Genomic DNA, 25,187 nt, shown 5'->3' with positions numbered 1-25,187 from the left:
AATCTAAGAAAGCTGAACTTATAAAAACGAAGAATAAATTGGTGGTTGCTGGGGCCAGGGAGTGGGAGAAATGGAGAGATGTTGGTCAAAGGGTCCAAACTTGCTGTTGTAAGATGAGTAAATTCTGAGGATCTAATATACACCCATATTGACTATAGTTAACATGTATACTTGAAAGTGGCTAAGAGAGTAGATCTTAAATATTCTCACCAAAAAGAAACCCAAAAGCAACTATGTGAGGTGAGGGTTATGTTACCTAGCTTTATTGTGGTAATCATTTCACAATATATATGTATGTTAAGTCATCACATTTGCACCTCAAATTTACACAATGTTATATGTCAATTATATGTTCATAAACCTGGGGGAAAAACTCAGTACTCATTTTCTAAAATACATTTATTCAACAAATACTTAGGTTGCCTAGGCTCTGGACAAAGGGGGTAACTAAGATGTAACCTCTTTTGCTGATTAGTTCACAGTCTCTTTGGTAATCAAACACAAATAATTATAATAAAACATGAAAAATCCTGTGATGTTGCAGTGGAGGTGGGTAATAAGGGCACAGCAGAGGGTATCTATTTAGAACTAGAGAGTTAGAGAGTTCTGTCACTTTCCGCTGAGTCTTGAAGGATGAGCCAGAATTAGCTACACAGAAGAATATCTTAGAAAAAGGAGTTAGTGTGAAATTGAGCGATGTGAAAAAGCATGGTGTATTTGGTGATCTGTATATTCTTTGGTATGGCTGAAGCATGTGCTATATACATAAAGAAAATGCAAGCAGTGAGGCTAGAGAAAAAGATTAGACACTAGTTAATAAAAAAATCCTGGACGTCATAAAGTGTTCTAAGAGGTTTAGATTCTACCCTGAAATACAGAGGATGTCAATCTTCTCTGAATGTATAATTCAGTACTCTCTAATGAAGATAAAACGAGTATATAATTTTATGTGTGTAATTTTGAGAATGCGTAAAATGAAACAAGTGACATTAATTTTAAAAATGCATTTTATTTAACCCAGTACATCGAAAATTTTATCATTTCAACATGTAACCAATATAAAATATTAATGTTCTTTTTTACATTCTTTTTTTTATACTGAGTTTTTGAAATCTATTTTGTTTTATTGTGGCAGAATATCTTCATTTGAATTAGCCACATGTCAAATGCTAAATAGCCACACGTGGCCAATGGCTACCGTATTGGACAGCAGAGGTCTGCACTACACAAGACAGTCCCCAAGGCCAGAATGCTAAACGCAGCATGCTTGACCCACTCCTGAATGAAGCCCAGTTGGCACCCACTCCGCAGCCACAGCACTGCATTCCAACTCTTTCTCCTCATTTCTCAGTCCCGCAGTAAATCATGGGCCTGGCAGATCTTTCCAAACTGAGCCCCTGTTCTCTGTATTGTGGGAGTTACCATTCTTCCAGAGAGAATGTAGCAGCCGCAGAAGCCGGACTCTATAGCTGTGAACTGGAGAAGCGAGTGGCAGGCCAGGGAGCTGCTGTCAGAGAAGTTGCTTCCTTTCAGCAAAGTCTTGTCAAGCTTGAATGACTTTGGCTGTGCTGCAGAGTTTCGGCCTTCCGCTGAGATGGGGGAGTTTCCGGGTTGGCACTGGAGCCAGTTAGAATCCAGAACCAGAGGTGACTTGCCAGCTAAAACAGGCACAGTGAATAACTCTCCGACCCCCCCGGCCCACTGACACCCAGCTCTGTATAGAGGTTTGTCCTTCCTGTGGAAACAGAAGCGGCTCCTAATGAGACATGCACTTTAGCTGTGGAGGTGACAGTCTACAAAGAAAGAAGGAAGTTGAATTCAGGAGGGTTAGAGCAGGAATCTGGGTCACAGTTTCTGTCTCAACTTTTTATTTTCCTTTAGGAAGACTAATAGCCAGAAAAAGAAATGAGTCAACAAATCCATTATTTTTGAGAAGATTAATAAAGTGATTTTTTTCATTTTACAAATCTCAATTTAAGCTGTATTCACAAGGTAATAATGAAAACACTGCAGTATTTTTAATAGCAAGATTAGTTTTTTCTCTTCCTTCTGTCCCTCTGAAGTCCAAGCAAAGATTCCTTTCCCTGTAATAATTTAGTTAAGTAACAATGACCAATGATATGGCATGTCTATTTCCAAAAGCTTCCTCTTAATTTACAGGCTTTTGTCTATAGAAAAGTTACAATTAAGCATTGTATATTTTGTACGAGGAAGGCTTTGATATTTAAACATCAATTCTCAGCAGTGATATAGATTGGATCGTTTAGTGCTACACCATATATGTCTATCATATTTGTAGTAAGTAGGCAAAAACTTACTTGTTAAATAATGTATGTTTCCTGAGATGAATTCTATTCAGTAGTATCAGGCATTGGTTTCAAATGAAACATTTAGTGGTGGGTAAATGCTTTTAGAAGAACCACAGGACTGAATGACCAATTCTCACTCAGTGCTTTAAGGATATAATATACAGTAGGAAAGGAGCATATGCTTTGAAATTTGACAGATGAAGCTATCAGTTATTTGGCAAATTCTCTCAGCATAAACTCTTTATTTATAACATGTGGGAAATAATAGCCACCTCAGAGGATTGGTTGGTTTAAACTATTAGTAGTCGTGTTATTTGAAGTGACCAACAATATTATTATTAACCTTTTACCAATTAATTCCACAGGATCTAGATTGATGATAATGATGATGATGATGATGATGATAGAAACTATCACATATTGAGTGCTTATTCTGCCCCATGTCCTGGGCTCAGCCCTTCACCTAAGGGACCCCTATCTGAAAATAAGCAAAACTTCTCCTTTGATTTCCACATTCTCTTCCAATTATCACCGTACCTCTTTGTTTCTCTTCACTGTCAAGTGTCTCAAAATGTTGTATATAAATATACTATCTTCAAGTGCCTGGGTGTCTCAGTCCATTAAGCATCTGCCTATGGCTCAGATCATGATTGCAGGTTCCTGGGATGGAGCCCCACGTCGGGCTCCCTGCTCAGTAGGGAGCCTGCTTCTTCCTCTCCCTCTGCTGCTCCCCTTGCATGGGCTCTCTCTCTCTGTTAACTAAGTAAATAAAATCTTTTAAAAAATATATACTATCTTCATTTTCTTACTCCAATTCACACACAACCTGCTTTTATATGTCTTCTACTATAATATGGCCAAAATCAGTGAGTTTTTTCACCAAGCATCTTACTTTACTATTCATACAGTTAATGTATAAAAGCAAATAAAAGCATTTTTTATCTTGGCTCCCATGACAATACATTTCTTGGTTTCTTCTTCTTCTTCATTGTCTATGTCAACTTTTCCTTCTCCATGCATAAATATTTGAATTCTTTAGGATATAATCAGCTCCCTCTTCTCTTCATATCCTACAATTGCAGCTCTTACCATTGCTGTCCATATTCTGATCCCAAATAGTTCCAATTTAGACTTTTATTCTCTGAGCCAGAATGTCCTCATTCAGTTTTCTATTTGGCATTCCTACTTAGCTATTTCAAAGATATTTAAAAATAAATTCTAAAACTTGATTTTTTTTTCTAAATTTAGTTCCCTTTCAGTTTTGTCTATCTCAATTAGTTCAACCCAATTATATGGACTAGAGTTATTGGAGGGAGTATACCTCACAACTTTTGATTCTAAGGCTCAGCAACCTACAGTACAGAACCAAAGGTGGGACTCAGAATTATTGTACTTGACATGTGTGACAGCTATGATTCTCATGTATTCTTCTTTCCTTAATTTGATTTTCGTGTCCTCTGCCATGTATGGATTTGTACGGTCAACTTGTATCTTTGCTCTTCATTTTATTTATCTATTTTTAATTTTTTTATTTTTTAAGATTTTATTTATTTATTTGTCAGAGAGAGAGAGAGAGAGCACAAGCAGGGGGAGCAGCAGGCAGAGGCAGAAGCAGGCTCCCCACTGAGCAAGGAGTCCAATGAAGGACTCGATCCCAGGACCCTGGGATCATGACCTGAACTAAAAGCAGATGCTTAACTGAGTGAGCCACCATGGCATCCCATATCTTTGCTCTTAAGATCAAACTTCTTTTTCTAGCTTTTAATCCTGGTAGACAGTAGGAAAGTTCATCAACATAGTATACTGCTCAGCAACTGCTTGGTACATACTTTTCTGACAATATTCAATAGCACTGGTTCATATTCCCATAAATAATATATATAAATATGTATATTTATATTAATATATATGTGTATATTTCAAAATCCAAGTTACTAAGTTATGTTACACTATTTTTTCCTCCTGAATTCACTATTGGAATATTGCTCAAATGTTGCTTATATAATCCATACCTAGAGTAATTCCTAAAGTGATTTTGCTAAATGAGATCCTTCTATACTTTCAATAATAAAATACTCTGGATGAGATCTAATAATGTCCTACCTCACATTGAATACTGTGTTATATGGGTCATGGCATAGAAACACTCCAGGATAGGATTTGAAATAATTGGCCCAAACTTGAAAATCTGTTTGTTAGTCAAGGTTTTCGTAGCAAAGGCATTTGTAATAATTCATGGAACCATGAGGGTACATGATAGATAATAATAATGTTTTATGTACTCCAACCATTTTGCTTTAAAAAATCTTTTCATTAATAATATCTCCAGCATCCCAAACATCTAAATCTCAGTTCTATAGGCCTCTTTAGGAATATATCTTGGGACACTTAACTTCCTTCTTTTCACTGAACAAAAATATGTACATATATTGTTTTTGTTGTGAGGATATAAATACCTACTTTGAAGAATTTAATTGCCTAGTAGTAGAAGACAAATATAAATGAGTGCAATATAGAGTTTGAAATTGCTATTATACTCATTGCACAGATGGCTATAATGGGGAAAGACATGTTTTTTAAAAGGAGAAACATCTTTATAAAAGAGACATTAATACAATCAGAAGAGGTGTTTGTCTCCCTGGCTTTTCTCCCTTCTAGCTGTTTTAGTTAACCCCACTGGTTTAACTAAGACATAGCCTACTCAATAAGGGCAGTTTTAGCTAAGATCCTTGATGAACATTTATGGCCCCATGGAAGGGCAGGAAGTGGTGATTGGACACTGTTTTAATGATCCCATTCACACGTATTCTGGGGGATGGTATCATCCTAGGCAGTCATTCCCATGAGAAATGGCAGGAATTTCCTTCACTAGTAGTTGCCAATAAAAAATACATTGTTTATAATAGTAACAGGATATTAGTAGTAGAAGCCAATCAGAATGTATTTTTAAATTACTGTTTATATTGAAAATCTTCATTTCCTTTTTGGAAAATGATCATTTGGACCAACTAAAAGGAAGAAAAAAAAAGTTCTGATGTGGAACAACACTCTCAATACTTGTCTTTAAAGTGAATTAAAATTTTCTAAGGTGAATGCTTTTTGAAAAAGTAGTTTTTACATTTTTTAGCACCTGCTTGAAGATCATATTTGAACAAGTAAATTTACTTTAATAAAATTTTACTCTTGGATGAGGAGCAAGATGGCGGAGGAGTAGGAGACCTAGATTTCATCTGGTCTCAGGAATTCAGCTGAATAGGGATCAAACCATTCTGAACACCTACGAACTCAACAGGAGATCGAAGAGGAGAGTAGCAACAACTCTCTGAACAGAGAAGCGACCACTTACTGGAAGGTAGGACGTGTGGAGAAGTGAATCCAAGGCGATATTCGGGAGGATAGACGGCGGGGGAGGGGCCTCCATCGGCCGCTTCTGGCAAGTGATAGAGCCACGGAGCACAAAATCGGACCTTTTAGAAGTTGGCTCGGCTGAGGGACGTCGCTGCAGTGGCTAAGCGGGGGGTGGAACCCTCGCGGGACAGTGTGGTCTCAGGACCCTTGGGGTCGCAGAAAGTCCGGGGCTGCCTGAGTGTGGCAGAGCTCCCAGGTATCGGAGCGGGGAAGCCAGCTGCAGAGCCGGAGCCGAGGCACGGGCTCTCAGCTCGGGGTGGCCATAAACTGTGATCCGCGGCCCAGTCGGGCCACTGCTCCTCCAGCAGGGACCCAACAAGCGGCAGAGCCGGGGAGACTCCCCTTCCTTCCCGGGGAGGAGCGGCGCGGGAATGCACCGCAGGGATCTGCTGGGTTTGGAGACTCCACACGGGGTCGGGTGCCAGAGACAGCAATGCTCGGTCACAGGCCGGGTGAGCATGGAGTGCGGCCTGAGACCAGGGAGACGGGAGTGACTGCTTTTCTCTGGGGGCAACTGAGGAGCGGGGCCCTGAGTTCTCGCCTCCTCCGGGTGGAGATTGGGAGGCCACCATTTTTGCCCTGGTCCTCCAAAGCTGTACCGAGAGCTTTCAGGGAACAAAAGCTCCTGAGAGCAAACCCGAGCAGCTTGCTTAGCCCAGACCGACAAGGGCGGGGCAATTCAGCCTCCGGCAAAGACATTTGGAAACCACGGCAACAGGCCCCTCCCCCAGAAGATCAGCACGAACAGCCAGCAAGCCAAGACCAAGTTTACCGATCAAGGAGAACTGGAGAACTCCAGCGCTAGGGGAATACTGCGCATAGAATTCATGGCTTTTTTTTTACCATGATTCATTAGTTCATCAAAGTTAATTTTTGTTAACTGTTTTTTTTTATTTTTCTTTTCCCCTTTTTCAACCAACATCTTATAAATCCCTTTTAAAAAAAAAAAAACATTTCTTATTTTTCATTTTTAGAGTCATATTTTATCCCTTCATAGTAGTTACCCTTATTTTTGGCATATATATATAAGTTGTTCTCTCTTTAAAATTTTGAGATACAGTTTCTTCTAACAGATCAAAATATACCCTAAATCACTAGTGTATGGCTTTGTTCTAGTCTCCTGCCTGATCACATTCTCGCCCTTCTTCCTTTTTTTTTCTTAAATCTTCTTTCTTTTTCAAACCACTTCTTATCTTATCAAGTCCTTTTATAAAATCTTTTATAATTTTCATCTTTACAGTCATCTTCCATCCCTTCATTGTATCAACCCTTATTTTGTACATATATGTCTTTCTTCCTTTAAAATTTTAGGAGGCACTTTTTTCTAACAGACCAAAATACGCCCAAAATCTAGTGTGTGGCACTGATCTATGCACTAGCCTGATCATATTTGATCATATTCTGCTTTTTTTGTATTGTTCTGTTTTTGTTTTTATCTTTTTTTTTCCTCTTTCTTTTTTCTTTCTTTCCCTTTCTTTTCCCCTGGTTTCAGGTCTTTTCTGATTTGTGTAAGTATATTTCCTGGGGACGTTGTAAACCTGTTAGCATTTTGTTCTCTCATTCATCTATTCTCCTCTGGACAAAATGACAAGAAGAAAAAAATCACCTCAGCAAAAAGAACAAGAATAGTACCGTCAGCCAGGGACCTACTCAATACGGACATTAGTATGATGTCGGACCTAGAGTTCAGAATCATGACTTTAAAGATACTAGCTGGTCTTGAAAAAAGCGTGGAAGTTATTAGAGAAACCCTTTCTGGAGAAATAAAAGAACTAAAATCTAACCAAGTTGAAATCAAAAAGGCTATTGATGAGGTGCAATTAAAAAATGGGGGCACTAACTGCTAGGATAAATGAGGCAGAAGAGAGAATCAGCGATATAGAAGACCAAATGATGGAAAATAAAGAGGCTGAGAAAAAGAGAGAGAAACAACTACAGGATCACGAGGGCAGAATTCGAGAGATAAGTGATACGATAAGACGAAACAACATTAGAATAATTGGGATCCCAGAAGAAGAAGAGAGAGAGAGAGAGGAGCAGAAGGTATATTGGAGCAAATAATAGCAGAGAACTTCCCTAATGTGAGGAAGGAAACAGGCATCAAAATTCAGGAGGCACAGAGAACCCCTCTCAAAATCAATAATAATAGGTCAACACCCCGACATCTAATAGTAAAACTTATGCATCTCAGAGATAGAGAGAAAATCCTGAAAGCAGCTCGGGAGAAGAGATATGTAACATACAATGGTAGACACATTTGATTGGCAACAGACCTATCCACAGAGACCTGGCAGGCCAGAAAGGACTGGCAAGATATCTTCAGAGCACTAAACAAGAAAAATATGTAGCCAAGAATACTATATCCACCTAGGCTGTCATTGAAAATAGGAGAGATAAAAAGCTTCCAGAACAAACAAAAACTAAAGGAATTTGCAAACACGAAACCAGCCCTCCAAGAAATATTGAAAGGGGTCCTCTAAGCAAAGAGAGAGCCTAAAAGCAGTAAATATCAGAAAAGAACACAGACAACATAGAGTTAACAGTCACCTTACAGACAATACAATGGCACTAAATTCATACCTTTCAATAGTTACCCTGAATATAAATGGGCTAAATGCCCCAATCAAAAGACACAGGCTATCAGATTGGATTAAAAAACAAGACCCATCAATATGCTGTCTGCAAGAGACTCATTTTAGACCCAAAGACACCCCCAGATTGAAAGTGAGGGGGTGGAAAAAATTTACCGTGCTAATGGACACCAAAAGAAAGCTGGGGTGGCAATCCTTATATCAGACAAATTAGATTTTAAAACAAAGACTGTAATAAGAGATGAGGAAGGACACTATATCTTACTAAAGGGGTCTATCCAACAAGAAGATCTAACAATTGTAAATATCTATGCCCCTAACATGGGAGCAGCCAATTATATAAGGCAATTAATAACAAAAGCAAAGAAACACATTGACAACAATACAATAATAGTGGGGGACATTAACACCCCCCTAGCTGAAATGGACAGATCATCTAAGCAAAAGATCAACAAGGAAATAAAGACTTTAAATGACATACTGGACCAAATGGACTTAACAGACATATTCAGAACATTCCATCCCAAAGCAACGGAATACACATTCTTCTCTAGTGCCCATGGAACATTCTCCAGAATTGATCACATCCTAGGTCACAAATCAGGTCTCAACCAGTACTAAAAGTTTGGGATCATTCCCTGCATATTTTCAGACCACAGTGCTTTGAAACTATAACTCAATCACAAGAGGAAAGTCGGAAAGAACTCAAATACATGGAGGCTAAAGAGCATCCTACTAAAGAATGAATGGGTCAACCAGGAAATTAAAGAAGAATTCAAAAAATTCATGGAAACCAATGAAAATGAAAACACAACTGTTCAAAATCTTTGGGATACAGCAAAGGCAGTCCTGAGAGGAAAGTATATAGCAATACAAGCCTTTCTCAAGAAACAAGAAAGGTCTCAAATACACAGCCTAACCCTACACCTAGGGGAGCTGGATATAGAACAGCAAATAAAGCCTAAACCCAGCAGGAGAAGAGAAATAATAAAGATCAGAGCAGAAATCAATGAACTAGAAACCAAAAGAACAGTAGAACAGATCAAGAAACTAGGAGCTGGTTCTTTGAAAGAATTAACAAGTCTGATAAACCCCTGGCCAGGCTGATCAAAAAGAAAAGAGAAATGACCCAAATCAACAAAATCATGAATGAAAGAGGAGAGATCACAACCAACACCAAAGAAATACAAACAATTATAAGAACATATTATGAGCAACTCTATGCCAGCCAATTAGATAACGTGGAAGAAATGGGTGCATTCCTAGGGATGTATCAACTACCAAAATTGAACCAGGAAGAAATAGAAAACCTGAACAGACCTATAACCACTAAGGAAATTGAAGCAGTCATCAAAAATCTCCCAAGAAACAAAAGCCCAGGGCCAGATGGCTTCCCAGGGGAATTCTATCAGACATTTCAAGAAGAATTAATACCTATTCTCCTGAAACTGTTCCAAAAAATAGAAATGGAAGGAAAACTTCCAAATTCATTTTATGAGGCCAGCATTACCTTGATCCCAAAACCAGACAAAGACCCCATCAAAAAGGAGAATTACAGACCAATATCCTTGATGAACATGGATGCAAAAATTCTCACCAAAATACTAGCCAATAGGATCCTACAGTCCATTAAAAGGATTATTCACCACGACCAAGTGGGATTTATCCCTGGGCTGCAAGGCTGGTTCAACATCCACAAATCAATCAACGTCATACAATACATTAACAAAAGAAAGAACAAGAATCATATGATCCTCTCAATAGATGCAGAAAAAGCATTTGACAAAGTACAGCATCCTTTCTTGATCAAAACTCTTCAGAGTATAGGGTTAGCGGGTACATACCTCAATATCATAAAAGCCATCTATGAAAAACCTACAGCGAATATCATTCTCAATGGGGAAAGGCTGAGAGCTTTTCCCCTAAGGTCAGGAATGCGGCAGGGATGTCCACTCTCACCACTGCTATTCAACATAGTATTAGAAGTCCTAGCCACAGGAATCAGACAACAAAAAGAAATCAAAGGCATCCAAATCGACAAAGAGGAAGTCAAACTCTCACTCTTTGCAGATGATATGATACTGTAGGTGGAAAACCCAAAAGACTCCACCCGAAAACTGCTAGAACTCATACAGGAATTCAGTCAAGTAGCAGGCTATAAAATCAATGCACATAAATCAGTGGCATTCCTATCCACCAACAACAAGACAGAAGAGAGACAAATCAAGGAGTCGATCCCATTTACAATTGCACCCAAAACCATAAGATACCTAGGAATAAATTTAACCAAAGAGGCAAAGGATCTGTACTCAGAAAACTATAAAATACTCATGAAAGAAATTGAAGAAGACACAAAGAAATGGAAAAACGTTCCATGCTCATGGATTGGGAGAACCAACATTGTGAAGATGTCAATGCTACCTAGAGCAATCTACACATTCAATGCAATCCCCATCAAAATACCATCCACTTTTTTCAAAGAAATGGAACAAATAATCCTAAAATTTGTATGGAACCAGAAGAGACCCCGAATAGCCAGAGGAACAACAAAAAAAGAAAAGCAAAGCTGGCAGCATCACAATTCCGGACTTCCAGCTCTATTACAAAACTGTCATCATCAAGACAGTATGGTACTGGCATAACAACAGACACATAGATCAATGGAACAGAATCGAAAGCCCAGAAATGGACCCTCAAATCTATGGTCAACTTATCTTTGAGAAAGCAGGATAGAATGTCCAATGGAAAAAAGACAGTCTCTTCAACAAATGGTGTTGGGAAAATTGGACAGCCACATGCAGAAGAATGAAACTGGACCATTTCCTTACACCACACACAAAAATAGACTCCAAATGGTTGAAAGAACTAAACGTGAGACAGGAGTCCATCCAAATCCTAAAGGAGAACACAGGTAGCAACCTCTTCGACCTCAGCCGCAGCAACTTCTTCCTAGAAACATCGCCAAAGGCACGGGAAGCCAGGGCAAAAATGAACTATTGGGATTTCATCAAGATAAAAAGCTTTTGCACAGCAAAAGAAGCAGTCCACAAAACCAAAAGACAACCGACAGAATGGGAGAAAATATTTGCAAATGACATATCAGATAAAGGGCTAGTATCCAAAATCTATAAAGAACTTATCAAACTCAACACCCAAAGAACAAATAATCCAATCAAGAAATGGGCAGAAGACATGAACAGACATTTTTCCAAAGAAGACATCCAAATGGCCAACAGGCACATGAAAAAGTGCTCAACATCACTCGGCATCAGGGAAATCCAAATCAAAACCTCAATGAGATACCACCTCACACCCGTCAGAATGGCTAGAATTAACAAGTCAGGGAACGATAGATGTTGGCGGGGATGTGGAGAAAGGGGAACCTTCCTACACTGTTGGTGGGAATGCAAGCTGGTGCAACCACTCTGGAATACAGTATGGAGGTTCCTCAAACAGTTGAAATTAGAGCTACCGTTCGATCCAGCAATTGCACTACTGGGTATTTACCCCAAAGATACAAATGTAGGGACCCGAAGTGGTACGCACCCCAATGTTTATAGCAGCAATGTCCACAATAGCCAAACTGTGGAAAGAGCCAAGATGTCCATCGACAGATGAATGGATAAAGAAGATGTGGTGTATATACACAATGGAATATTATGCAGCCATCAAAAGGAATGAGATCTTGCCATTTGCAACGACGTGGATGGAACTGGAGGGTGTTATGCTGAGTGAAATAAGTCAATCAGAGAAAGACATGTATCATATGACCTCACTGATATGAGGAATTCTTAATCTCAGGAAACAAACTGAGTGTTACTGGAGTGGTTGGGGGTGGGAGGGATGGGGTGGCTGGGTGATAGACATTGGGGAGGGTAAGTGCTATGGTGAGCGCTGTGAATTGTGGAAGACTGTTGAATCACAGATCTGTACTTCTGAAACAAATAACGCAACATATTTTAAGAAAAAAGAAAAAGAAGAAGATAACAGGAGAGGAAGAATGAAGGGGAGTAAGTTAGAGGGGGAGACTAACCATGACAGATGATGGACTCTGAAAAACAAACTGAGGGTTCTAGAGGGGAGGAGGGTAGGGGGATGGGTTAGCCTGATGATGGGTATTAAAGAGGGCACAGTCTGCATGGAGCACTGGGTGTTATGAACAAACAATGAATCATGGCATGCTACCTCAAAAACTAATGATGTAATACATGGTGATTAACATAACAATAAAAAATAAAAAAAAATTTTACTCTTTCCCTATCTTTCTGTTCAAGAACATGAGTACCTATTATGTGGTGATATGTTTAAATGAATTTATTACCCTCAAGGTGCTCACAGTTTTTGAAAGCAGGATATATAATATATCCAAAATATAAGTAAGTATATATAGCATGTAACATATAAATATACATACATAAAAGAATACAGAATATGTATTTTAAATTGAGCCTAATACAGTATAATACCTAATTAGCACTGTAACTCATTATCTGACTTGAGGAACTCTCCTTAGAAATCTCATGATAAAACATATATATGAAGTGGGTTATATGTGTTTTATCACATATTAACAAATTTATTATCTTGGATTGGATTTTTAACAAAATTCTCAGTATCAAAAAAAAATCATTAGTGTGATCAGCCTTCTCATAAAGTTGAGGGAACTGCAATTATAAACTTCTTTAACAATTACATAACAAAAATTATCTCTTCAATATTATAAAATAATCAATAGCTAAAATATGTAAATATCTAGAGTCTACCATGTGCCTAGTATCATATCTGTATTTATTGTTTTTAAAGAATTTATTTATTTGAGAGAGAGAGAATGAGAGATAGAGAGCACGAGAGGGAAGAGGTTCAGAGGGAGAAGCAGACTCCCTGCTGAGCAGGGAGCCCGATGTGGGACTCGATCCCGGGACTCCAGGATCATGACCTGAGCTGAAGGCAGTCGCTTAACCAACTTAGCCACCCAGGCGCCCTCATATCTGTATTTAATTAATTCATTAATATCTATTAAATGAATAGGGAGATTCTTGAAAAGCATGGTGGGGTAGATCAGTTTAATTCCACAAGCATTTGCTGGGTGGTGCCATGGAGATGTGGTCTACATCCTAAATAAGTTTAGTCTGGGCATTTGAGTTGGACCAGAAAAAAAATGGGTAAGATTTCAACATGGAGACATGGAGAAAGGGTATTCGGGGTAGAAAGAGCATCATGAATAAAAGTAAATAACTGGGAATGCATAGGGCATCCAAGGGACATATGGAAGGGCACAGTAAGAAATAAGACTCCCAAACATAAAGTTTGGTAAAGTTTTGAATAAATGAAAGATAGGTGGTAAGAGGTTATACATGACCGCATAAGCTCCAACAAAAGGAATAATGATGGTCTGATGAGAAAAAGAAATAAATGTCAAAGAAAAGAAAAGTATTTGAGTGTTTTTGGTATAATTCTATTAATTTCTGATTCTTATGATCATTTTTCCCAATACACACAAAATTTATAAATTTGAACCATATCTTGAATGTATATTTTGCTAGAAAAATCTCTCATTTACTATATATATATATATTATATATATATATATATATATCCTATTTATGTTCCTATACTTTATTACCTTTATTTGAAAGTATGTTTAAGCTACAATAACACAGTAGTTATTGCTACTGAATTGGTACCATCTGGAAAGAGCAGTTACCTTTGATTATACATTACATACTAAACGATTGTTCACTGCCTTTAATCATAAAGTTCAAATAAACAATCTCTCTTAGTTTAGAAGAAAGATTTAGAGTTATTCTTTAACCAGTCTTGTTTTCAATGTGTACCTTGTAGGCCCAGATGGACGCAGATACTTCCAGATCTCCACAGACATGATGTAGGTCAAATAGAACTACTGAAAGCAACTATTTAAAATTGTTCATGTCTACTTTCTGATTTCAATAACTTTTAAGTATGTTATTAAATTTTTTTCATTCAAACTTGTACTTTCATATTTTTCAAAATCTAATAGTACAGAAGGCCTTAAGGGTAAAAAGTGCATTTTAGGGTTTTTTTTTTTCCTGTTTTTTACCTTCATATTTCTTAGTAGGAATATATGTATTTTAATGCCTACTTTTTAATTTATGAACAATAAACTCTTAATTCATGTATCTTCCCTCAAATATAATTCTATTTTAGTCTATTTTTTAGATTTAAATAATTCATCTTTCTTTGTTTTCTGTGTATGTCTTGACTTCCAAATTGTGCGTAAAAGATTTTAACACCCTAGTTCTCCCTGCTTCAACCTATCATCTTTTCCTTTAATTTTTTTGTAAAGGTTGATAAGATTTATTTCTATTGCATAATGAGTTTTTTGCTTTGTCCCTATGTGGATTCATAAGGTTGGAAATCAGTAATTGGCATTTGCATTGTTGCAAAATAGTATGAGCTAAGAGTCCAGTAAAGCCTTGATTACATTTTCTTCTCATAATTCCAAATCACCAGCCCTCTGCTATTTAAAAAAGAGTGTCTGATGGATTCCTTCCTGCTTTTACCAGTTGCTTAAAATGAAGACACAGGCTAGTTTCTATTTTACACCTACCTTCCTTTCTCTATCACCTTTGTTTCCCTGTTGGAAAAATAAATCTTTGTTTCCTCAGCTTTTTCTCATCCTATACATCGCTTGAAATCTATTTCATTTCCTATGAGAAGCTTATGAACTTTTTAATAGTTTCTCTTTTATTTTTAAATGTGTAATTCCAGAATACGGTCTTTATATCAACTACTGAAAATCTCAATTTTCAGCTGGGATCTAATGCCAGCTGAATTCAGGCTTCCCAGTTTTATTGGAATATATGGAATACATGCTCCCATTTTAAATTCTCAGCTTATAGTGGCTTTTATTAAATCAAAATTATTCTGCAGAATTTTTATGTCATACATATATTAGAACTGTTTCCTGTTTTAATTTTATAGAGTACTGCTTGGGCTTTGTTCTGAGAAAATCATATTTCTCCAACTAGTTTAAGTTCATTCTTTAATCCAATGTTCATTATTAATAGCTTTTGCTCCATTATTTGTTTTAGATGCTCCAGGAGAGAGCAGCTTCACTATATCTAATGCCAATAGGTACAATTAATTGGGTTCAGTCTACCTATCAGATATTTTATATAGTTAACATATATATTATTTTATAATATCTATTATATATAATGTTTATGCATGCTATATAAAATATTATATAATAGTATGCATAATTAATTATAAAAATAACATAATAATTATAAGCATTTATTATAATGTTTAAACTAGATATAATGTTTAACATATATAATATACAAAATACTCATGCATTAGGCAGTGTTACCTCTGATTTTCAGGTGAAAAAGCTAGATTTAGAGAGACTATCCAAGCAGAATTAGAACTCAGATCTCTCTAATAACAAGGTTCTCTCTCTGCTGCTTCCATATAACTTACTGTATAAAAAAATAATATTAAAGTTGTTGGGAGAGGTGCTAAAGATTATGAATTTGTCATTTTTTTCTTAAATAACTGCAAATAAACTGAGAATTTTTATCATTGCCATCACAATCACTATGTACCTAATTTCAAATTATTTATGCAAATACCTCAGTACTAATGAAAGCATTAAGTGCAAGACAGTTAGCTGAAAAATAGGGTTGGCTAAAAACAAATCAGAGAATAATAGATTACTCAGATTAGTATAAAACTAGTAATTTAGGCCCCTGGGCATGTTTTTCAGAGGGGGTCCTTTAAACTTTGTTAATTGCAAAATAACTACATTGCCCACTTGCCATCATCATAGAGGCTTCTTGTTATTTTATTTCTAGAGAAAAAGGAAAGAAGCAGCTGTCCCAACAGGTTTTTTTGGCTAGGACTTAAGCCATCCTGCTCTGCTCTACACTTCACAGTTTGTTCAGGAAGATAAAACCACATAAAAATCCACCTTCAAAGTCTGAGGATCTCATTTGCAGCAAGGTACCTGTGCTATAGTGGAACATACACAGGGGCAGGTGTGAAAAGTTATATGTTCAAACCAAGACTTGGCCACCTACTTGCTAAATGTGAACTTCAGTTTTATCAGTTTTGCATGGAAGATAATATTACCTCTATCACAGAGTTGATGCAAGGAGCAGTGAGCTAATCTGTATGAAGTGACTTCAAAAATCCAAATGTTATATGGGTATACTGATTTATAAGTGATCTCTGTTAGAGTCATATAGTGAAACCAATGCAACCAAATGCCTTTTACTTCCTTATTCATTGGAGATCTCCTCCTGATGAAATTCCTTTCCTAGGTCTGGTTTGTTGTGAGGCTGGTTACATCCTTAGATGCTCCACAGCTTGCTTGTCTTTTAGTAGGCTCCTGTATTCTTTAAATCATTCCCCCTTACCCACCTAATCTTTTGGGAACTCAGAAAATGAGCCTGGTATGATTTATAGAGCCTTAAGAGGCTCTAAAAATACCTAAAATTGAAGCATTGTGACCCTTAAATAGGAAAAAGAAATGTATATATAATTGGGCCTCTGAGTCTTCCAAAAGTCAGCCATGCATGAGTGGAGGGAGCAGAAACCATACTCTTTGATCTGAGAATGTAGTGCAGAATTCCATTTCCTGGGTATGTAACTTTGGGCAAGTGTAAACCTAACTGCTTCATCTGTTTTCTTATCTGCAGAATGGAAGTCATAATGCATACCTCAGTATACTCTCGTGAGAATTAAATGAGATGACATCTGTAAAGGTTTTGGCATACTTCCTGGCATACAGTTGATTGTCAGTATTGATCAGCAATTTCCATTAATTTAAAGGACCACCATCAGTCCTTAGCCCCCCAGATTTGTAGGAGACTTTGGAATTATTCCCCCAAATCACTAACTTCCCTATAGCTCTACAGAATGAAACTTCAAATGTTTCACTTGAAGCTTATACATTTACCTGTGACAAGACTCAAATCTCAAACAAGGATATGGAATTTTCAGTTGGGATAAAGCCACTGATTCTTATGATGGCTAATAGATTATGATATGCATAATATTCTATAAAATATAATATTCTATGTGATATCTGTACAATGGCATCTATTACATATTAAGTGTATATATTGTGTCTTTAAATATAGGAATCTGAGCCGGTGGGATGAGATGGTCATACAATAAGAAGCAAAGGGAAGTGAGATAGAATGAAAATACAGCAGATAAATATCTTCTATCATCTCACACTAGAGTATGAACTTTTTAAGTCAAAGGGGTAGCTGAATTTCTTCTGCTTTTTATACTATTTTCTCTGTCTCTCAGTGAAAACACAATTTAAAGTTCAATGCATATATGTATAATGTAGTTTTGTTGTAAATTGTCCAAAATGAACAAGTCAGTGAAAGAGCAAAAACTGATTCAGGTCTTCAGGCTCCAAGTTCAGCACTACCAAGTGATCTTCATGCTCCCAGCCTTTTGCATTCTTAATTGGATCCAGTGTACCCAGCACTGCTATCTCACTACCTCTCTGCTTATCTGTTTTCACACAGGCAACTATGGAGAGAGTGGGATGGAAGCTTTCAAAGATATGTCAGCCAAAGAAGGAATTTGCATCGCTCACTCTTACAAAATCTATAGCAACGCAGGGGAACAGAGCTTTGATAAGCTGCTGAAGAAGCTCAGGAGTCACTTGCCCAAGGCCCGGGTAGTGGCCTGCTTCTGTGAGGGCATGACGGTGAGAGGTCTGCTGATGGCCATGAGGCGCCTGGGTCTAGCAGGCGAATTTCTGCTTCTGGGCAGGTGAGTGACAAAGAAAATTCACATGAAGGTAATACCAGGAATTTGGCAGCATCAAAGTGTATCTTCAGGTGCATAAGGACAGATGCTTTGGAAACTTAATCTGTGTGGTAGCAATAGAACTTAAGTATCATAAAACATCAGAGCCTGGAGATGATCATGGAAAATAAGTAGATATGCCATGTGCTGATTAATGATGATAACAGGAATCAACACATGAAGACAATGAGTACTTAAGTCTTGAAAAAAATGACTGTAAGGAAATGAGATGGGTTCTTAGATACTTGGATCATTTCATAATTCCCTTGGGAAATAAGCATTTTTCAGACTTTTTGCTGTTGCATTTGAAATTGATTTTGAGAATGGCTACCTAAACTTGTTTTATAATATAGTCATAGAATTTTGAGTTTGAAAGTGAGGAGTTGCTTTAGTTTTAGTTGCTTTAATTTTTTAAAACATTGGAAAATTGGCTCATTATTTATATTACAAAAGTGTTATTACATTGCCTGATCATCCACACTGTTACCAGACAAGTTTCTAAAATATTAACTTCTACTGGGATTGATTTTAATCATCTGGATAATGCACTTGATTGGCACAACTCAATTCATTCCCTGCTGATGCTGTTGAATCCATATATTAGAGTTCTCTTAGGGAAACAGATATAATGGTGTGTGCGTGCGTGCGTGTGTGTGTGTGTGTGTGTGTGAGAGAGAGAGAGAGAGAGAGAGAGAGAAATGAGATGAGATGAGAGATACACCCAGAAGAGCCAGTGGTATAGTTCTGGTCTGAAAGCTGACAGGCTTAGGGAAGAAGAGCCAGTGTTTGTGTTCAAGTGTGAAGGCCAGAAAAGACCAATGTCCCAGCTCAAGAAGTCATGCAGGAAGAGTTCCCTCTTACTTAGTCATTTTTGTTCTACTCAGGTCTTCAGTAGATTGGATGAAGCCCACCCACATTAGGGAGAACAATCTTCATTACTTAGTATACTGATGCAAATGCAAATGTCATCCAGAAACACCCTCATAGACACACTCAGAATAATGTTTAGCCAAGTATCTGGGAACCCCATGGCCCAATAACTGGTCACATGACATTAACCATCACAATTCATAAAATGACCCCATAGTTTGACCATGTGAATGTAGTTCACTATTCTAGAGCTTAAAAAACTCTTGTTATTGTACATATTCTTAGTAGGCAGCCAATTTAAAAATAGAGAAAACCTTCAGAACCCCCGCTTCTTTCTCAATATTTCTGTCCAAAATAGAAAGCTAACTCACTTGTTATTAACTTTTGATGGCTCGTTAAGGAAAACATGCTTCCTTTATTTTCTAAATGCCTAACTGACCTTCTGTGATCAGACTTGGCTCCTGCTTGGCTACATTTTATGACAGCCACTTTATGTACCTAATGCTTTTCTGTCTGACCTGATGACAGTAGATTGATGGGACTATTTTAGTATGAGGCCAACTATCCTTCATAAAAGTGATATTGAGTGAGATTCCAAAATGTCATACATTTTGTCTAAAATCATCCCTAGTTGGCAAGAGTGATGCACCAATTAGTTTCATACAACCCAGGAGTGCTCCCACTCCAGTATTAAATTCCAAAGTGCAGTGTTACCACTGGGGTAAAAAGAACACGAAAGAAAGAAGCTGGCTTTAAACAGTCCTGTTTTTCTGGTAGGGTATGAGATTCTGTAGCTGCTATCTGCTGCTTTTACCAACGTTAATAAGACAAATAAGCATTTGTTTCTCAGCCTATATGATTTGTCAGCAAGTAAATATTCTTTGATCACAAGTACACAAGGAAATAGGTAGGTATTCACTATATTTGCCATTTTCCCTCTATCTTTTTATTGCCAACAGTACCACAAGGCTAAAATTCAATATTTTATATATATAACATATACATACACAATTTTTATAATGTTATATATATATCTCTGTATAAATTAAAATTTTATTTTTTAAGTAATCTCTACACCCAACATGGGGCTTAAACTTACAACCCTGAGATCAGAAGTCACATAGTCTAATGACTGAGCTAGCCAGGTGCCTCTATTTATATATTTTAATATTTATTTTGTATATGCTATTTATAAGAAGTTCTCTCCACATCATTTGAATCATAGAAAAATAGATTCATAACATTTAATTAGATTTCTTAATCCCTTCATTTATTGGCCAATAATAATTCAATATTTACTTGAGCACCAGTTCATTTCATCTTAGAGGAGTTTTGTTAGAAATGTCTTCTTACTCCAAATTAAAAAAAAAAATGTCTCCCTGTAATTTCCACCTCTTGGCTCATATTTTTGTCTCTGAAAGTAACGTGTGATACTCTTAAAGATATTTGGTAATGGTATGGTCATCAGTCCCCTTCATCTTCTCTTTGAAACATTCCTGCTTCTTCTGTTTCTACTTCTTCAAGGTGAAATAACACTCTATGTATCAAGATCATTTATGGCATCATTTATCAAATGCTTTCTGCCAATTACTAAACTCTGTATATGCATTGTTTCATGTATTCATTTGATAGACATTGACTGGCTACTATATGTTAAGATGCTTAGGATACATCAGTGAATAAAACAGACAATATTCGCTACCTTTATGGACCTTACAGATGGTAAATTAGATAGAAGGTAGTAAGTGCTATGAAAAAAATAAGTAAATCTAAGAACAACTTCATGTTGAATACTATTATCTCCAATTTATAGACAAGGACTCTAAGACTCAATTTATATTGAGTAATAGAAGGCTATATAGATGTACGTGTTGAAGCCAACATTAAATATAAATGTGTGTAATTCTAGAGATTGAGCATTTAGTGCTGCGTTCTGTTACTTTTCAGTAAATTTAAAGTATTCTTATTCATAAGAGTGGAAATCTAGGGTAGTGAGCGGAAAGGCAAAATATAACAGTTATGAGAGTATTTAGGACATCTACTCACTCTAATTTTACAAGTGAGAAAACTGGTACCCCAAAAGTTTGGATAACATAGTTAAGGTTTATGCTCAAGAGCCTGATTACTGTGGACCATAACTCAGTGCTTTTCCCTATTAGCCTGTTTCCTATAAAATAGAAACAGTGAAGAGTTGTCTGATAGCAAACTCCCAGTTCTTCACAGATCCTGAGTATATAAAGAAATTATCCTAGATAATTCTAATTTAAGTTAGCATTTTTATTTTAATGCTCCCTCCTAAAAAGTCAATTCACCCTATAACTCCTGTAGTTGACACATGATGTTACATTAGTTTCATATGTACAGATTAGTGATTTAGTATCTCTATGGGTTATGTTATGCTCACCCCAAGTGTACCTACCATTTGTCACCATACAATGCTATTACAGTATCATTGACTATATTCATTATGCTGTGCTCTTAATAATTTGAGATTATTTTGTTTGCATATATACTCCCTATCTCCCTTTATGCTCCTTCCTTCCCCTGCCCAACTCAGACCCAACTCAGGATGGTTCTTAGAAATTAGAAGTCAAGTGGTGCCTGGGTGGCTCAGTCAGTTAAGTGTCCGACTCTTGATTTCAGCTCAGGTCATGATCTCAGGGTTGTGAAATTAAGCCCCGCATCTGGCTGTGCACTGGGTGTGGAGCCTGCTTAAGATTCTCTCTCTCCCTCTCCCCCTCCCTACCACTCGTGCACTAATGCGTGCTTGCTTTCTATCTTAAAAAAAAGAAAAGAAAAAAGAAATTAGAAGTCAAGGCTATGAGAAGGGAATCTATATTCAGAACTTCCTAGAGGGTCCCATTTAACAGCTGTAGTTATAAACCTATCCAGTTGCCTTGGGACAGCCATGTTTAATAGGTCATTCAACTGAAATGTGTGGCAGGACTAGTAAGATAATTCTGCTGCTGAGACGGCCTCATTCATCTACATTTCTCACCATCTGTGCTGCACATCAGAAGAATGTTAGAGTGATATAGATCTGGCCACTGGGTCTTCTCATTTGAATTCAGGGTAATCTGTTGGTCTCATTGCCCATAAAAATGTCCTGTCCAGGTCCCTGAAATAGTCTTGCTAAACACTTTGGTTCTGACAGCAGAATGGGATCAATAATCTGAACAGTAATGACATTTCTAAAGGAGCTTGTTTTTCTAGAATGGATACAGTGTTTTAGTTTTTGACCTGAGAAAATATCATATGAGGTATATTATTTATGAGTTATATACTTAAATATGAACCTGGAAACAAGGAGCAACTTTTAGCAAATTAGACACTTAAAGATCTTTTTTTATCTTGTCTATAATTAACTAAAACTGTGTATCTGTTTGAATTAAGAATCACTGTCCTTCAATATGATGATTGTTACCAGGCTGTGAGAGGAAATGTACTTAAATTTCAAAACTATTTGGGAATTATAACCTGTATTTCTTATCAGGAGGTCAGTCTTCATCAATATTTTTCAAAATGGAAAGGACAAGAGCTTATTCTAATAAATATGTTTGTGGATAGAATTACAAACAATTGTTTTACTAAAACTATTATAGTAGGTGTTATTCAGAAGTAGACATTAGTCTTTATCCTTGCATATTATCAAAATATTCATTCTAAATTAAAATCCTTTTTAAAATAAGTATACTGGCCTTCCAGTGGACCATTCAGTGTCTTTTAATCATGTTGAGAAAAAGAAAACAAAACTTATTTTCACTGAGTTCCTGTTATGTGTCAGGAGACAAGGAGAGAGGGAAAGAAAAGGTGAGGGAAGGGAGAGGAAATGATGAGAGGAGACAAGAGGGGAGGAGGGGGGAGGAAGAGAGAGAGAGATTAATTTAGTGCTGTAAGCAGTGTTGAATATGTCAACTTTTAGTTGCCTTTGAGTTTGGTAATAATGACCCCATTTTTGTAGGGGAGAAAATTGAGACTCAGAAGCTAAATGACTGAACAAGATTATATCAGTTTCTTAATCCTACTGACAATTCTAAGTATCACAAAGAGAGAAGGCTTAGCAACATAAATGTTTCTGCACTTGTGATAAACTCCATTTAATTTTGCTTTATTGTTGTTTTTGTTGTTTTAGATTATCCTTTGAAAATTAAATAAACTTAGTAAAATGCCTTGAAAATTATTGAGATTTTTGTGATGAATTTATAGTGCAAATAAAGCTAACCAAACTATGCTCCATTTTGCCTGGAGTGCTTACCTGAACTCGAGATGGAAAGACCAGACTAGTTGCACGATATTCAATCTATAAACAAGCAGTTGTCTAGTTGCATCTGCCTCAGATTATGAACCATGAAGGTTGAGCAAGAAGATAAGGGGAGCATGTGTGAAGAAGTTTGGAGAGGAACCCAGGAAACAATGTTTTCAGCTTTGTAGTATTTTGATATTTATCCCATTATTGGAGAAGCCTTTTTTTGTGTGTGGGGGTAAGAATATGATAGGTGTGGTATTTCAAAAGATAACGGGTATAGATTATGGATTAGAAGAGATAGGGTAGATACGGAGGAACAAATATCCCTAACAAGAATACTATGATCATGGAATAAATAGCAGATTACTAATTAAAATGTGTGTATTATGTTTTTGTTATGATGGTATCGGATAGATGCATAAATCCAAACTCATCAAAATGTATACATTGAATATATGTGACTTTTTGTATATTATGTACAACTCAGTAAGTTGGGAAAAAAATCAATAGGAGCTGTTGGGTGCATTGGGTATTGTAGAGAAGCATAGGGAAGATGTCAAGAGTGACTTGTAAGATTCTTGTGTTTTATAACAAGATGAATGATGATAACTTTACCAAGATGAAGAGAGTTGGAAAAGAATCAGGTGTGAATAAGAGAACAGATCATGAGTTCAGTTTTGGATAAAATGGCCTGATGTGCATTTCAAACATAAATATAGCCAAGAAAGCTGGAGAACGTGTGAGTCTGGGGCTCAAAAGAGATCTATAGGCTGTTAAATAAAAATGGGTGAATCATCTGAGTAGTTTAGATTTATGAACGGAAGACATGAGTATGTAGACTTCAAGTGGAGGAAGTCTAAGAACTTGGCTTTGAAAGGGATCTCAAAATATAATGATTGGAAAAAGGATGAACTGTGAAAAGGCAATAGGGAGAAAGCAAATACAGAGATGAAGGAGGAAAACCCAGAGAGCGTTGTGTCATCCCAACCTGTGGGGGAGAATGTTTAAAAGGGGGGCCACCAGTGTCAAACAATTCTAGATCAAGTAAAAATAATACTGAAAGGACCTTTAGATTTATTGAGGTAGATTTATTAATTGGTGATTTAGCAAGAGATGGACAAATGGAGAAATTAAAGTATATTCAGAATGAAGTAGCTAAGATGTAAGGAGGTGAGAAAATGAACCCATGGCATATAAGCCACTGTTTTGTGAGGTTAAACTAATAAGAAATGGAGAATGATAAAACTATCTCTTAAGGAAAGAGAAGATCAAGAGACAGGTTTTTAATACAGTCATTTTTTCCCAAAAATGTAATTCATGATCATGAAAAAATAATTTTAACGATGAAAAAATCTATATAGTGAAAAACACTTATATTTTTATATCTGTGTCCTTACATGGTATTAATAAATTATTTGGTACTTGCTAATTTTATAGGTGAGAACTGGCATCATAATATTTTAATTTGTACTTCTTTAATTATGAGTGAGATTCTACATCTTTCATATATGAATAAGTGATATATTTTTTCTTCAAGCTTCATGCAATTAGTCAATTTCTTTCTGTTTATTTCTCTTTGTTGATTTATACAAAAGTACTTTATAAATTAAGGAAAGTGGTTCATTGACATGTGTAGCAAATATTTTCCCTCTTGTTATTTAATTTTGACTTTGTTTATGTCACTTTGGACAATGCCAACCTTTTTCTTTTATGACTCATAAGGATTTGTATATTGCATACAGAGGCCAGTCACAGAGGTTTGGTTGTTTAATTTTAGGATCAACGTAGGACAGGGAATTTAATAAGTGAGGGAAGACAATTAATTGTATAAAACCCCTAAAATGTGGGAATGAGTGACATTTGAAGCATAGATGGAGGGAGCAAGCTGAGAAAGTCAACTCCAGAAGTGGAACAGAATTTTTTTTTTTAAATGAGGTAGGTATGTTT

At 36.6% G+C, this 25,187-nt stretch overlaps 1 protein-coding gene across 3 annotated transcripts in view; it reads left to right on the top strand.

Annotated features, from left to right (window-relative positions):
• GRM5 (glutamate metabotropic receptor 5) overlaps positions 1 to 25,187 on the top strand; it is a 573,056-nt gene that overhangs the window by 204,228 nt on the left and 343,641 nt on the right. For all 3 annotated transcript variants that reach the window (XM_088017413.1, XM_088017412.1, XM_028091712.2), the window contains exon 2: positions 17,839 to 18,088. In XM_088017413.1, coding sequence (XP_087873539.1) covers positions 17,839 to 18,088 — 250 coding nt within the window. The remainder of the gene's footprint in view (positions 1 to 17,838; positions 18,089 to 25,187) is intronic.

This window comes from Eumetopias jubatus, unplaced genomic scaffold (genome assembly GCF_037043125.1).
Source record: "Eumetopias jubatus isolate StellerSeaLion01/CBP00866 unplaced genomic scaffold, mEumJub1_p1.0 scaffold_13, whole genome shotgun sequence".
NCBI lineage: Eukaryota > Metazoa > Chordata > Mammalia > Carnivora > Otariidae > Eumetopias > Eumetopias jubatus.
Note: the sequence above shows the minus strand (reverse complement) of the source record. Positions and strands in the feature narration are given on the sequence as shown.